At 36.2% G+C, this 15,853-nt stretch overlaps 1 protein-coding gene across 1 annotated transcript in view; it reads right to left on the reverse strand.

Annotated features, from left to right (window-relative positions):
- CENPC (centromere protein C) overlaps positions 1-15,288 on the reverse strand; it is a 67,162-nt gene extending 51,874 nt beyond the window's left edge. Inside the window, exons 1-5 of the mRNA XM_024579772.3 lie at positions 15,012-15,288; positions 9,687-9,733; positions 7,328-7,398; positions 6,497-6,591; positions 5,499-5,604 (exon numbers count right to left, since the gene is read on the reverse strand). Coding sequence (XP_024435540.2) covers positions 5,499-5,604; positions 6,497-6,591; positions 7,328-7,398; positions 9,687-9,733; positions 15,012-15,029 — 337 coding nt within the window. The 5' untranslated portion in view covers positions 15,030-15,288. The remainder of the gene's footprint in view (positions 1-5,498; positions 5,605-6,496; positions 6,592-7,327; positions 7,399-9,686; positions 9,734-15,011) is intronic.
- Between the last annotated feature and the right edge of the window lie 565 nt (positions 15,289-15,853).

The following is a 15,853-nucleotide window of genomic DNA, read 5'->3' on the forward strand; positions in this document are numbered from 1 at the left end:
CAAGCAGGAGCCATACAGCCTTTTATAACCTAACCTTGGAAAGTCACACAGTATGACATACCATATTCTACAAGCGACAGAATACCTCGCATCCAGACCTTTGTTCCTAATGTAATTCTCCAGTAAAAGGAACCATTGGATCCTTGGAGAAAATATATAAGATGATACTGGAGTATCTTGCAGTTCCAGAATGTAAGAAAGTGCTCAAAACAACAAAAACAAAAATGGAGCATGTCAAATGGGCATAGGAACCAAGGAATTAAGTTCTAGTAGCCAAAGCTGGAACAATTTGAGTAACAAAATTAATAAAATAGTTTTAGAGTACAAGTCGAAGTATAAAACAAGGTTCCTGCCACAGAAATTAGAAGAATGAAAAAACTAAGAGCAGATCAATGAAACCAGAAAAAGAAAAAGAATGTGGAAAATTACTGAAGGAAGCTAATTCTTTGAAAACATTACTAAGATGATAAACCTCTAGCAAAATTCACAAAATTAGTAAAAAGACAACACACAAATCACCAATATCCAGAATAAAATAGAGAATATCAAAACAGAACCCACAGGATAATGAGGTAATACTACAAACAACTTTATGCTCACAAACTCAACAACTTAGAAAACATGAACCAATTTTTCAAAAATCACAAGCTATCAAAATTCTGCCAGATGAAATAAATACCTAAATAGTCCTATAACTATTAAAGAATTAAACTTGCACCTTAAAAGCTCTTGAAAAAAGATACTTCAGAGATCAGATGATATCACTGGAAAATGTTATACCAAACATTCAAAGAAGAATTAAAACAAACTTTATAATATCCTTTCCAGAAATTAGAAGAGGAAATAATTTCCAACTCTTATTTTATAATGTGAGCATTACCTTCATACTAAAGCCATATAAATATAGCATTAAAAAAAAAACAAAGATCATTATCTCTCATTAACTGATGTGCAAAAAATTCTTAACAAAATTTTAGCAAATCTCTTTGAACACAATAGTAATAAATCATAATGGACATTTATAGACAAGCAACTCAACAATAGAATATACTTTTGCAAGTGTCCATGACACATCCATAAAGATAGATCATATCCCAGGTCATAGGATGTTCACAAATTTTAAAAAATTGAACTCACACAGAGTATGCTATGCCAAAAAGGAATTAAGATTAGAAATCAATAAGAGAAAGAAAATAGGAAAACCCCTAAACACTTGGATGAACACACTCCTAAATAATCAATGGGTTAAAGACAAGGATGCAAAGTATATTTAAAATACATACAAATAAACAAATGAACAGAAAATACAACACATCAAAATCTGTGCAATGCAACTATAGCAGTGCTGACAGGGAAATATACTTGAAAAGTAGATTCACTTAGCATAATGTTTTCAAAGTTCTTCCACATTATAGCATGTGTCAGAACTTCATCCTTATTATGGCTGAATAATATTCATACATATATTGGGTTGGCCAAAAAATCTGTTTAGTTTTTTTCTGTAAAATAAGACACATTTTTCATTTTCACCAACAACTTGATTGATTTGGATATTTTGAGTTTGTCCACAATCTCCCACATGGTATAATGTTGATTGTTCTCGATGACTCAATTTGATCAGTATCAACTTCAACTGGTCTACCCAACTATGGAGCATCCTCCAGTCAGAAAACTCCAGCATGAAACTTCGCAAACCACTTTTGATACATTAGATCAGTACAGTACCTCCTCCATATACCACACAAATCTTTTTTTGCATTTCAGTTGCATTTTTACCTTTCTTGGAATGATAAAGCATAATATGCGAAAAATGTTGCATATTCTCTTCCATCTTCAATATTAAAATAGCTACACAAAAATTCACCAATTTTTATAACTTATTTTTAAATGCATGCTGATATGATAGCTATCACAGTACAATCTAACAAAATTGTTTCAAATGAAGTTAAAGACAACTCAGCACTACTAGAGCCAGCTTATGGAAAAAAAAAAACAAACAACTTTTTGGCGAACCATACACATATATAAAAATGTCCAGAAAAAGTCTCCGTGTTAATATAATGAGTGATTTCCATTTCTCCAATGAGACTAGTAATGTTGAATATCCTTTCATGCATTCATTGGAAAATTAAGAGAAATGTCTATTCAAATCCTTTGCCCATTTTTTAGATGGGTTGTTTATTATTGTTGTTGTTGAAATGCAGGAATTCTTCATATACGTAAGATGTAAATTCCTTATTAGACATTCTATTGGCAAGTATTTTCTCTCATTCTGGGGGATCCTTTCACATTTGAACAGTGTCCTTCAGACTAACACTTTTGAAGGACATAAATATATAAGACACGTTCTATGTAAAATACGTAAAGTAACATGAAAATGTGAATTCTCACAAAATTACTATACAAAGTAAATGCAATTCTAGTTAGAATCCCAACAAAATTTTACTGGGAATTAAAACTTCATAGGAAGAAAAACCCCAAGAATGGCAAAGGAAAGTGAATATAAAGATAAATGCCTTTATTATCAACACTTTATAAAACTACTATTAGTAAAACAGTATTGTGTTGACATTAAGAATAAACAAACAGACCAAAATTTAAAAGTGTATTGAATGATATGTGAAATTTAACACATGATTAAAAATAGCGCATTCAGAAGGAAATTAATTAATTAATAAATGGACCTGGCGCAACTGACCATCTATCTAGAAGAAAATATAACTGTAACATTATGCCATATTATATAACAAAACATTCCAGATGGATTAAAATTTTTAATTTAAAAAAAGATGTTAAGATGAAAATCTAACATATTGTGTATACTGTTAGATAAGACAGAACTTTTAACTAAAGCAGGAAACTCAAAATCTATAAAAGTCACATATTTGACAATGGAAATAAAAAAATTATCCATGATATGGTTAAAGATACTATAAACAAAATCTATTCGTCAAGGGGTCATTTGCGAAAGTATCTGTCATATGATCTAGAGAAAAATGATTACAGATATTCAATTAGAGTCTCATAAACAAGAAAAAATAATTGGACAAAGGATATAAATAGACATCTCAGATAAAAACAAACTCATAGCCAATAAACTTATAAAATGGTGTTCAGTCATTATCATGAAAATAGATGCTAAAGTAACAATGAGACAATTTAATACTGATCAAATCATCAGATAAAAGGTACTTTCTTACATTATTGGTGTAAAATAAAATTGTAAAAGCCTCTTCTCAAAGTATATGAGCATGCACAAACACATATTCACATATGTTTTCATATAAGGCACACTAATGGAGGTGTGGAAGGATTCAAAGGTTACCTCAGTGGGATGACAGAAGTAATGATAAGAAGCTTTTTCTTTCAAATCTTTGACTCTTACCTCAAATGAAGGAGTTTTCTAATTTGAAAAGTAAACAAAGAAAACTTTAAGCAGCAGCAGCACATGTAATTGACTAAAGTAAATGGAACAAAATGAGGACCAAGATGGAGGCATAAGCACATAACTTTGACACCACGCACAACCAAAGGAAGAAAAACAAATTTACTTTTTTAAAGATTTTATTAATTTATTTTTAGAGAGGAAAAGGAAGGGAGAAAGAGAGGGAGAGAAATATCAATGTGTGGTTGCCTCTCAAGCCCCCCCAAGTGGGGACTTGGCCTGCAACCCAGGCATGTGCCCTGACTGGGAATGGAAATGGCAACCCTTTGGTTCACAGACCAGTGATCAATCCACTGAGCCACACCAGCCAGGGCTTTTTCTTTTTCTTTTTTTTTAAAGATTTTATTTATTGATATTTAGAGAGTGAAAGGAAGGGAGAAAGAAAGGGAGAGAAAATAACAAATTTAAAAAGAAAAAAATAACCAGAACTGCCAGAAAATCGAACTGTATAGAAGTCCGACAATCAATGAGTTGAAGAAAAAACATTTATTCAGACAGGTAGGAGGAGTGGAGAAACCCGGTGGGCAAGGCTGCGGGCTGCGGCTGGAGTCCCACATTCAAGTGCAGATAAACCAGGAGGAACAACTGGGGAGCGAGACAGACTACGCAACCCAGGGTTCCAGTGCAGGGAAATGAATGAAGCCTCAAAACCAATGACTGAAAAAACCTGTGGGGGGTGAGGCAGCAGGAAAATCTCCCAGAATCGCAGGAGAGTTTGTTGGAGAGATAGACCCACAGGGTCCTAGAAGAACTTATGCAAACCTACCCAACAAGGAATCAGACAACAAACTCACAACTATCAATAACTGAACCTAAAAATAAACAAAAACAAACTCAAACTAAGCAAACAACTAGATATGGAGATCACATGGAGGATAATTATCCGGGAGGGGAAGGGGGAAGAATGGGGGAAAAGGTACGGGGAATAAGAAGCATAAATGGTAGGTACAAAATAGACAGGGGAGGTTAAGAATAGAATAGGAAAAGGAGAAGCCAAAGAACTTATTACATGTATGACCCACAGATATGAACTAAGGGGTGGGAGGGGAATGCTGGTGGGAGGGTAGGTACAGGGCAGAGGGAAATAAAGGGGAGAAAAAAATGGGACAACTGTAATAGCATAATCAATAAAATGTATTTTTAAAAAATAAATGGAACAAAATTAGAAGGGAGAAAGAGAACAGTAACTATGTATTTACATATAGCAAATGATTATGATGTACATATGAAACTAATATAATGTTACAGGCCAATTAGACTTTAACCAAAAAAAAATTTTGTTTTTAAAGATGCTCAAGAAGCTCATGGAAAGGAATTTTCCAGCCAGCAACTAGCCCACATGAGTGAGTATCTCTGAATGACATAGCTCCAGTCAAGCCTTGGCCAATATCTTGCCAACCCTTCATGACAGATTTCATGTCAGAATCATCTAACTAAGCTGTACTGAATTCCTGACCACAAGAAAATGTATGAGATTAAAAAACATTATCATTGTTTTAAAAGAAAAATCTATTTGAAAACTACTAAAGCTATAGTTCCTATAATAACTCTTTAGTTAATGTCTCTTACCACATCCTCGTAAGCAATGTTCCTACCAGTAAAACAAAAGAACAGATAATCACATAAAACTCATTCTTATTCATGATTGAAAACAAAAAAACTCTGGAAATGGACTTGAGAGGGAAGCAAAAACAACTTCATTCATGATTTTTAAAAAAACAACTCTAGAAATGGACTTGAGAGGGAAGCAAAAACAACTTCATTTCACAATTCTGCTTAGACTGGCCATGATCTTGTCACTCAAGCTAACACATGTATCACCTGCAGCACTTCTAACTTTTTAAATACATCTAATGTTATTATAGAATTGTATACCTGAAACCTATGTAATTTTATTAACTTTTGTCACTCCAATAAATTCAATAGAAAAGATAGATACATAGATGATTGATAGATGATTGATAGACAGATGATAGAGAGATAGATGATAGATAGATAGATAGATAGATAGATAGATATCTAGGCAAGTAACACCCATGGGCATGCCACCAACCTGATTCTTTTGCAGCTTTACTTGGTTTTACAGTGAACTGCTGAGAGGCTCCTTTCTTTCTTAAAGAAACTGAAACTGACTTTGAATGTGATATCTGGGACTGAGCCTAAAAGGAATATAACATTAGATCTACTCAGTTAAATTACCAAATCTGATTAAAAACTTGTGTTATTAAATTGAAAAAAAATCAAGTATTTAAAAATAATAAGCCAGCTGGTAGAGTTGTATACTTTAGAAAACAATTTGGCATTATCTAGGAAAAAAAGACAATATTATCTTAAATATTAGCAAAACAAATCAAAAACAAGTAATACTTTGTGACTAAGTCAAGGAAACTTAAAATTGATTTAACATTCAAAAATCAATGTATCACATTGGAAAAGGTCTGTCAGTTCTGAAAGAAATAGATCTCTGTTCAATCCATTCAACCAAAATGCTATATATGTTTATTTGCTTATACCAGTTTCTTATAAATACTATTTACAGCATTTATGATTTTTACCTCCAATTTGCATTGTACTTTTGAATAATTTCTCTTCAATCATTAGTTTCAAAAACTCTATTTGAAAGTCTTCTATTTTGTAGATTTAAATCAACCTGACCTCTTAAGATATATAAGCAATAAAATATTGATTTTCCCATATAGCAGCAACAGATTGCTTCAGTTTTCAGAAAACAACCAAACTTGCCAACCTAGATTAGGAATATCAAAAGTTGTCCACTTTCCCAAAAACCTAACTTAAGTAATTTTTTTAGAAGTGAAAAATGATTGTGTTATAATTTGATAATTCACATTCCCAGACCTCTAATTTCAAACAAAGGAATTGTCAATTCAAAATTTTCACAAATACCTCCAAATTTTATAGAAAAATCAATGGGAATATAAGATTCCTTTTTAAGAATAAGACTTACAAACAACTAAAATGTACCTAACTACATTGAGTATTTCTTCACTCACTAAAATATTAAACCTGTACTACCTTTTCTTTTTGACTTACCTCTCCGCTTGGTGACTGAAGACAAGTGTCTTTTTCTTTGGGTGTTGAATAAAGTATTGATTTTGTAGAATTTGTGCTAAAATCATTGGCAAGACCTAAAAAAAAATAAAAAAGGAAGAAATTTTTAAAAATAAAATATAGTATAAAATCTTTTGGTTACAATTAAAAGAATCTCTACATGACACATAAATCTGTTGACTCTTTAAACACAATTAGCTTAAATGAAGTACAGACATCAATAAAATATTCATATATTCCTAGAAGGCATTGGGAATTAAAAAAGACAAGCAAGATGCTGAAGAAATATACGTGAGATCTTCCAGAGGTTGTATAAAAGATACTTTTTCATGGTCTGTATTTATTTCTTTGATTGGCCTATTTTCTTATTCTAATACCTTCTGACGCTGACCAGTACTTAGAAAACTTTATGACATAATTCATCATTTCTTTAGAAATGGATGCAAATCACCAAATATTATTTCAAGCTCTCTAGTGACCCCAAGAATTCTGCACATTTACTTCTATTACATGAAATACTTTTTTCTTGCGTATGAGAATTATTTACGAATTTCCAGACTATGGGAATCTAGTGTGAACTAAAGAGAATGATAATTATTCTCATTTTGCCTGTATTATCCTCTCGGTACCAGAAGATATTGAATGCATGAAGGATTGCACATGTACTCGAAATTCCTGGGAAAATACTTATAATATTTTATAACAGATGCCTAAACATATTTGCTGCATTTGGTATTTGTATAATATCATATTCATATCTTCAAATATTCATCCGTCCAGACCCTCAAAGTTCATTTGGAAATGAAGTCTTACTTTTTTCTTCAAAGCAGTCTTGTAAGATTACCAGTATGTTCTGGTCTTGCCTCAAATTAATGTCAGGTGCCCTAATAAAAAGGAAAGAAGGAAAATATTTTAAATATTAAATAATATTAAATATTATTTCAATTTCAATGTTAAATTGAAAGTATTAAATATTTTCATTTCCAGAAAATATTCACCATCTACTTAAAAAATTCCCTATCTCCTTATTATAAAATGTTAATTTACTTAATAGGGAAAACATCACCTTTAGCATCTGAGGACAAAATAAGTACTTGACTCCAAGAATCCCCAGAAAAATATATGAAGTAGTATGTCATTATCTACATTAATAATTATATTCCTAGATAGGACAGCAATGTCTAAAGCTGTGTTAGGCTTCAGATATACCTAAACAAGAACATACATTTTTTTGAACTCCATTTAGTCCTGAAATTCTTTTTTAATAAAGATATTACTGTCACAAGTCCTAACAGTTCCAAGTAACAGCCTTCTCTACAAGTTCTCAAGTGCACTTTTGATTCAATATCATTAATCTTAGCAGTAGCTTATGAATCAGTATAAATTTTTAATTAAAACTTTATTAAATTGACAGTTGTCAATTCACATGCAGTTGTAAAAACTAATAAAAGAGACCCCTTTTTCACTTTACTGTTTCCCCCAAATTTCAAAACACTCTGCAAAACTTTAGTATACTATCAGAACCAGGATACTGATACTGATACAATCCACCAATCTTAACCAGATTTCTCCAGTTCTGTATGTACTGTGTGTATATATTTAGTTCTATACAATTAATCATATATAGGTTCAGATATCACCACCACAGTCAGGATACTGAACAGTTCCATCATCAACAAAGATTCTTTTACTGACCCTTTATAACCACACCCACCTCTCCTTTTAGTCCCACTGAACAAACTGCATCTTTCTATTACCATTTAATCCATTTTTTGGAGTGCTTTCTTTTCCCATAGCTGTCATCAGTCATAATGGCCTCTTCCTAGTCCATCATTATCAAATGAACTTCTTTTCTCACTGCCACTAAGCCATTGCATGCTTATATTACTATTTGTCTCTTAATATAAAATAACTAAAATGATTATACTTAGTGGACATAGAAATCATTATTTTAGGGTATAATCCAAGCAGTAAAACTGCCGGGTCAAAAGGCAGTGCCAGTTTTTAGTTTTTTGAGGAAATTCCACAGTTTTCCACAGTAGCTGCACCAGCTACAATGCAGAATTGCAGAATCCCACCAACAGTGTCCTAGGGTTCTCTTATCTCTACAACCTCACCAGTACTTGTTTGTTGATTTGTTTATGATGGACATTCTGACCAGTGTGAAGTGGTATCTCATTGTGGTTTTAATTTGCATCTCTCTGATGGCTAGTGATGCTGAGCATCCTTTCATATGTCTCTGGGCCCTTTGTATGTCCTCCTTAGAGAAGTATCTGTGCAGGTAAGTCCTTTGCCCATTTTTTAATTGGATTGTTTGTCTTCCTGGTATGGAGTCATGTGAATTCTTTATACATTTTGGAGATCAAACCCTTGTTAAGAGGTATCATTTGCAAATATATTTTCCCATACGGTTGGTTCCCTTTTCATTTTGCTGGTATTTCCTTTAGCCACGTAGAAGCTTTTTATTTTGATAAAGTCCCATTTGTTTATTCTTTCCTTTATGTCCCTTGCTCTTGAAAAACCAATTCAAAAAGACCTATGCACCCTAATGTTCATAGCAGCATTATTTACAATAGCCAAGTGCTGAAAACAACCTAAGGGCCCACCAGTAAATGAATGGATCAAAAAACTGTGGTACATTTCACACAATGGAAAGCAGAAAGAAAGGAGCTCCTACCCTTCGCAACAGCATGGATGGAACTGGAGAGTATTATGCTATGTGAAATAAGCCAGGTAGTGAAAACAAATATCATATGATCTCACCTATAAGTGGAACCTAATCAACAAAACAAACAAGTGAGCAAAACAGAAACAAAGACATGGACATAAAGAATTGACAGTAACCAGAGGGGAGGTGGGAAGAGGATAACAGGGGAAAGAAGGGGAATTATCAAGTCAAGGAACTTGTAAACGACCCAAGGACAAAGACAAGGTGAGGGGGAGGATTGAATGTGGGAGTTGGGGGTCGTGTAGGGCAAAGGGAGATTAATGGGGGGAAAACGGAGACAACTATAATTGAACAACAATAAAAAAATTTTAATTATAGAAAGAATGCATTTTAAAAAAGAAATAATTATTTTAGTCAAAGATAATTTTTCCTTTATTTAAAAATTCTACTTTCTGAAGATGGGAAGAAAAGTCATTGTAAACTATATGTAAGTATATAAATCACCTAGGAGGTCGGCAAAATCTTCTTCTGTAGCCATTTTTGAGATGATCCTGAAAAAAAAAAAAAAAAAGTAAGTCACCAATTTGGTTTCTTTGCTTAAAATTTATTCAAATACACCTTATATTCAAAGTACTTTCACCCCCAATATGAGCATGCTAGAAAATTTATTATTCATTTATTCATTGAGCAAGAATTTGTTAATGACCTATTATAATACTATAAAGAGGAATTATTCTCTACTCTTTACAAACCTTTGCCTATACCATTTCCCACCCTGGGATTTATTCTGTCTTCTTCCTCCTCATCCTTCACATTCCTTTTCCATCACCAAAATCCTAAGTATTTGGCCTTCCAATAATTTAAATTGGTTAACTAACAATATCTACTTATCTCCTTTCCCTAAAAAAAATTCCTCCAAAATAATAGTAAAGTGCAAAAAATGGCATAAAACAACAACGAAAAAGAGAATGGAAGAGGGGACCATGTACGGACAAACAAACAAATTTAACAACTTTCTGGAAGATGAAAAATAAATGACGTATAATCGATGAAACAGAATGAAAGCAGTAGTAGCCTAAAGTAAGCTCACAGAATATAGTCCTTGACGAGAAGTTTATAAAGCTGATACGACCAGAAGAAAGTCATAACTATACAGAACTAGGAAATTCAAGATCTAGAGGAGGAATAGTAAGAAAGGGAATAAAAACAGAGCAATTAAAACATATACAGAACAGTAGACCTCCACTACCCCTATCCCCTTTAACACAGAGCTCCAAAACAGTATCCATTATCTCAGTCTTAAATACAAGCAGGGAGAAGGAGAGGGTGAGGGAGAGAGAGGTAAGAGGGGGAGGGAGAGGGAGATGGACACTCCAATCAAATGAGCCACCCAGTAAGGGCTGTCCCCCTTTTAAGTAGAAAATTTTAAGGCTTAGATAGTTCATTCATTAGACAAATATTAATTGAGCACCTACTACAGGTCCAAGTGCTATTTAGGCATACTTGAGAATAAGTGGTGAACGAAACGAGGTCTCTTAATCCTCAATTAAATCTTAGAATGTAAAAAACTTTAATTTTCAAAACAAATACACAATCAAAAACTGCCAATTTCAACTCATTCTTCAATGAGTTTCAATTTTAGTTTCTTCCACTCACTGCAAGATTGTTTCTTAAAGAAAATAATATACGCATCAGCAGGGTTTCTAAACCCAGCATTACAAACATTTTGGGCTGGATGACTCTTTGTTGTGAAGGCCAGTTCTATACATTGCAAGATGATGTAAGCATCCCTGGCCTCCACCCACTAGGTACCCTTAGTACCCCCTTACCAATCCCTTCTCAGGACAACCTGAAATTCTTCCAGACCTCACTAAATGTCTCCTAGAGGGCAAAGCCACTCCCAGTTAAAAACGACTAAGTACAGGAATGATGAAGGATAACCTCTCCTCTCTCCCCTTTTTTGTCTTTTTAAATGAATTATAATAAAAAGTGAGTTATTAGAACTAAAGACTTTAAACAGCTCAGAGATTATGATAGGAATTTGAAAAAATAAACTGTGGTTAAGAGAATGGACAGGAAAGACTGGGAGAAAATATTTGCAAAGACAGATCTGATATACAAAGAACTTTTAAAACTCAGTTATAAGAAAACAGACAACCCAAATAAAAAATAAATAGGCCAAAGACCTTAATAGACACATCACCTAAGAAGATATAGAGATAGCAAATAAGCGTATGAAAAGAGGTCACTAAAACAATACTACTACTACATACTTATTAGAATTTCAAAATCTGGAACACTGATTCCAAATGTTGGTGAAGATGTGGAGCAATAGGAAGTCTCATTCAGAATTTTTGCCAAGATGGAGACATAGGTAAATAAAATTTGCCTCCTTACACAACCAAAAGAAGGACAGCAACAAATTTAAAAACAAACAAACAAACAAAAAACATCCAGAACGACCAGAAAATCAAACTGTATGGAAGTCCAAAAACCAAGGAGTTAAAGCAGAAATATTCATCCAGATTGGTAGGAGAGGTGGAGACAGGAAGCGGGGAGGAGGAGACAAGGAGCAAGGCAGTGGCTGGAGGACCAGGCAGACAAGGCTGCGGCTGGAGTCCCACATTCAAGTGCAGATAAACCAGGAGGAACAACTGGGGAGCGAGACAGACTACGCAACCCAGGGTTCCAGTGCAGGGAAATGAATGAAGCCTCAAAACCAATGACTGAAAAAACCTGTGGGGGGTGAGGCAGCAGGAAAATCTCCCAGAATCGCAGGAGAGTTTGTTGGAGAGATAGACCCACAGGGTCCTAGAAGAACTTATGCAAACCTACCCGAACAAGGAATCAGCACCAGAAGGGCCCAATTGGCTTGTGGGTAGTGGAGGAAGTGACTGAAAGCCTGAAGAGAGCTGAGCAAGCTGCACTATTCTCTCTCTGATCCCTCCCTCACATACAGTGACACAACTGAGAGAAGCGGGTTGCCCCACCCTGGCAAATACCTAAGGCTCTGCCCCTTACAAATTAACAGGCATACTGAGACAAAAAAAATATGGCCCCCCAAAACATGAACAGATCAAAGCTCCAAAAATAGAAGTAAGCGATGAAGAGATAGCCAAACTATCAGATACAGAGTTCAAAATACTAGTAATCAGGATGCTCACAGAAATGGTTGGGTATAGTCGCAAAACAGAAGGCTATGCAAAGTGAAATAAAGAAAAAAACACAGGGAACCAACAGTGAAGGGAAGGAAACTGGGACTCAAATCAACCATCTGGAGCAGAAGGAAGAAATAAGCATCCAACCAGTACAGAATGAAGAAACAAGAATTCAAAAAATGACGAGAGGCTTGGGAACCTCTGGGACAACTTTAAACATTCCAACATCCGAATCATAGGGATGCCAGAAGGAGAAGAGGAAGAACAAGAAATTGAAAACATTTGAAAAAATAATGGAGAACTTCTCCAATCTGGCAAAGGAAATAGACTTCCAGGCAGTCCAGGAAGCTCAGGGAGTCCCAAAGAAATTGGACCCAAGGATGAATACTCGAAGGCACATCATAATTACATTACCCAAGATTAAAGCTAAAGAGAGAATCAAAAGCAGCAAGAGAAAAGGAGACAGTTATCTACAAAAGACTTCCCATACCACTAGCAGCTGATATCTCAAAAGAAACCTTGCAGGGAAGAAGGGGCTGGAAAGAAGTATTCAAAGTCATGAAAGGGAGGAACCTACATCCAAGATGACTCTATCCAGCAAAGCTCTCACTTAGAATGGAAGGGCAGATAAAGCGCTTGCCAGATAAGGTCAAGTTAAAGGAGTTCATCATCACCAAGCCTTTATTATATGAAATGTTAAAGGGACTTATCTAAGAAAAAGAAGATGATCAAAAATATGAACAGTAAAATGACAGCAAACTCACACTTATTAACAACCACACCTAAAACAAAAACAACAGTAAACTAAGCAAACTACTAGAACAGGAAAAGAACGACAGAAATGGAGATCACATGGAGGGTTATCAGTGGGGAGTGGGATGGGGGGAAATGGGAGGAAAGGTACAGGGAATAAGAAGCATAAATGATAGGTACAAAATAGACAGGAGGAGGTTAAGAATAGAATAGGAAAAGGAGAGCCAAAGAACTTATATGTATGACCCACAGACATGAACTAAGGGGGGGTGGGGGGAATGCTGGTGGGGGAGTAGGGTGGAGGGGAATAAAAGGGGAGAAAAAAATGAGACAACTGTAATAGCATAATCAATAAAATATACTTTAAAAAAAGAACTATCATTCATTTTAGAATGCAAAATGGTGCAGCTACTTTGGAAGACAATGTGGTGGTTTCTTACAAAACTAAACATACTCTTACCATATAACCCACCAACTGTGCTCCTTTGTACTAATCCAAAGGAGCTGACAATGTATGTCCACACAACAATCTGTACATAGATGTTTATGGCAGCTTTACTCGTAGTTGCCAAAATCTGGATGCAACCAAGATGCCCTTCAGTAAGTGAATGGATAAATAAACTATGTATATCCAGACAATGAAATGTTATTCAGTGCTAAGAAGAAATGTACTATCAAGCCCTAAAAAGGCATAAGGGATCCTTAAATGCATATTACTAAGTAAAAGAAGTCCACCGAAAAAGGCTACATACCACATAATTCCAACTATATGACATTCTGGAAAAGGCACATGCGGAGACAGTAAAAAGATCAGTGGTCGCCTGGGTTGGGATGGTGGGGGAATGAGTAGCAAGCACAGAGAATTTATAGGGCAGTGGAAATACTCTGAATGATACCATAATAATAGATACATATCATTCTTTGTCCAAACCCATAGAATGTACACCACCAAGAGTGAACTCTAACGAAAACTATGTACTTTGAGTGACGATGTGTCAATGTAAGTTCATCAGCTGTAAAAAATGTATTATTCTGGTGGGGGATGTTGATAATGGAGGAGTCTAGGCCTGTGTGGTGTCAAGGGGTACTTGGGAAATCTCTCTCTATACCTCCTCTCAATTTTGCTGTAAACCTAAAAAAAAAATTAAGTTTTTATAAACAGTCAATTTTATTCCTTCTCTCCCCCCATATTCCTTTTTTATTATACAACGTAAATAACACATGTTCACAGTAAAAAAAAAAAATGTACACCTCATACCACCCTTTCATACTCATACAAATATACCTTTACATAAATGGAAGTACATCGATGCTGAAGATTTTCTTAAAAGGGGGGGGGGGGGGAACCAGAAATACAAGTTTAGGATGGGGGATGATAGAGTTTGTGTGATATGTGGTAACCACACGCGAAGTCTGACATGCAGAATGGTGAATTCCGAGGGCGTTCGGACCCGCGAGAACAGACACGGCCCTCCCGCGTCGCCGACGGCGCGCCCCTCTCACAGCTGCCCCTTCAGACGACGCCACCAGCAAGAGTCTGCACAGTCTGCTTCCGCAGCCCCGCACGGCCGAGGCACGCGCACACCTTGAAGGCATCTCACCAGTTCCACCGGCAGAAAATTATTTGGAGGACTAGGAACCGGAATGAGGCTAAAAAGTAGAAATCACCAGATTCCCTTAAGAGAAAGGTGTCAGTCATCACGACCGAAATCACAAGAAACCTTGACAAAATAGTACAAGTAAATAAGCTCTGGCAATCGGCAAACATTCACTCGAGAAATCAAATATTCGCGCGGCTTTCGCACTGAAATCCCCAAGAAGTCACAGGCTGGCCCAGTTTCGTTCTACCCCTCCTCGGGCGCGAGGGCCGGGGGCGGCCGGACTCCCAGTCGCCCGAAGCAGCCAGCGTGGCACTTACCAGCCCCGACGCAGCCATGTTCCGGGGCCGCTTCGCCCGCGCAGGTAATCTGAGGTGAGCGCCCTCCCGGGCCGCGCCTAGAGGAAGCCCTGCACTGACAGTGTCGCAGGGGGAGCAGCTAGACAGCGAACCTGAGGCACCGAGTAAGAGGGCGGCGGCAGGAGCAGGAGAGCGTCCAGCCAACCAGAAATCGCTCACGGGGCCCCTCGCCCACTGGCTCCGACCATCACAAACACCAAGTGCCTAGCGGTCTCCCCAGTTTGAAATGAGCTGCACATGCGCAAAACGGGCCGCGCAACCCAATAGGAGGAAAGCCGTTACAGGCCTGCGTCCTGTCTGTAACCGGCTGCAGTTCCGCCCTTCGCAGTCCCGCCCGAGCTTCTCCCCCTAGCCCCGCCCCCTCACGCCGCCCAAGCAGAGACTGAGCATAAAAGTGGGCGTTTACGGGGTCGGCCTTCGGAACCATTTTTGCTCTTTCTGTGCTTTGTGAAACTTTTCAACGACTGTTGTAAAGCAAAAAGTGATAGTGCTTTGTTTTTTCGCTAAATGTGTGAGTAATATTTTCATGATCCATTGCTAACCAAATGATTTATGTAAATTCGATCATTTAAGCGTGATGTCCTGAAAGACGTACTAGATCAGGAATCTTGAAACCTGCCCCAGCGACTCAGCTATATCGTCTACGACAAACTAGCACCGTTCTGGTTGTTTCCGTAGTTATATAATGAGAAGGTTAAATTAGGTGCTCTGAAGACTTCTTCCTATTTTATTACCCTAAGAAGCTATGTCCTATTTTTGCTCTTCAATAAAATTTTCCAAGGGAATTTTAATCAGAAAATATA

Source organism: Desmodus rotundus, chromosome 4 (assembly GCF_022682495.2).
Source record: "Desmodus rotundus isolate HL8 chromosome 4, HLdesRot8A.1, whole genome shotgun sequence".
NCBI classification, from domain to species: domain Eukaryota; kingdom Metazoa; phylum Chordata; class Mammalia; order Chiroptera; family Phyllostomidae; genus Desmodus; species Desmodus rotundus.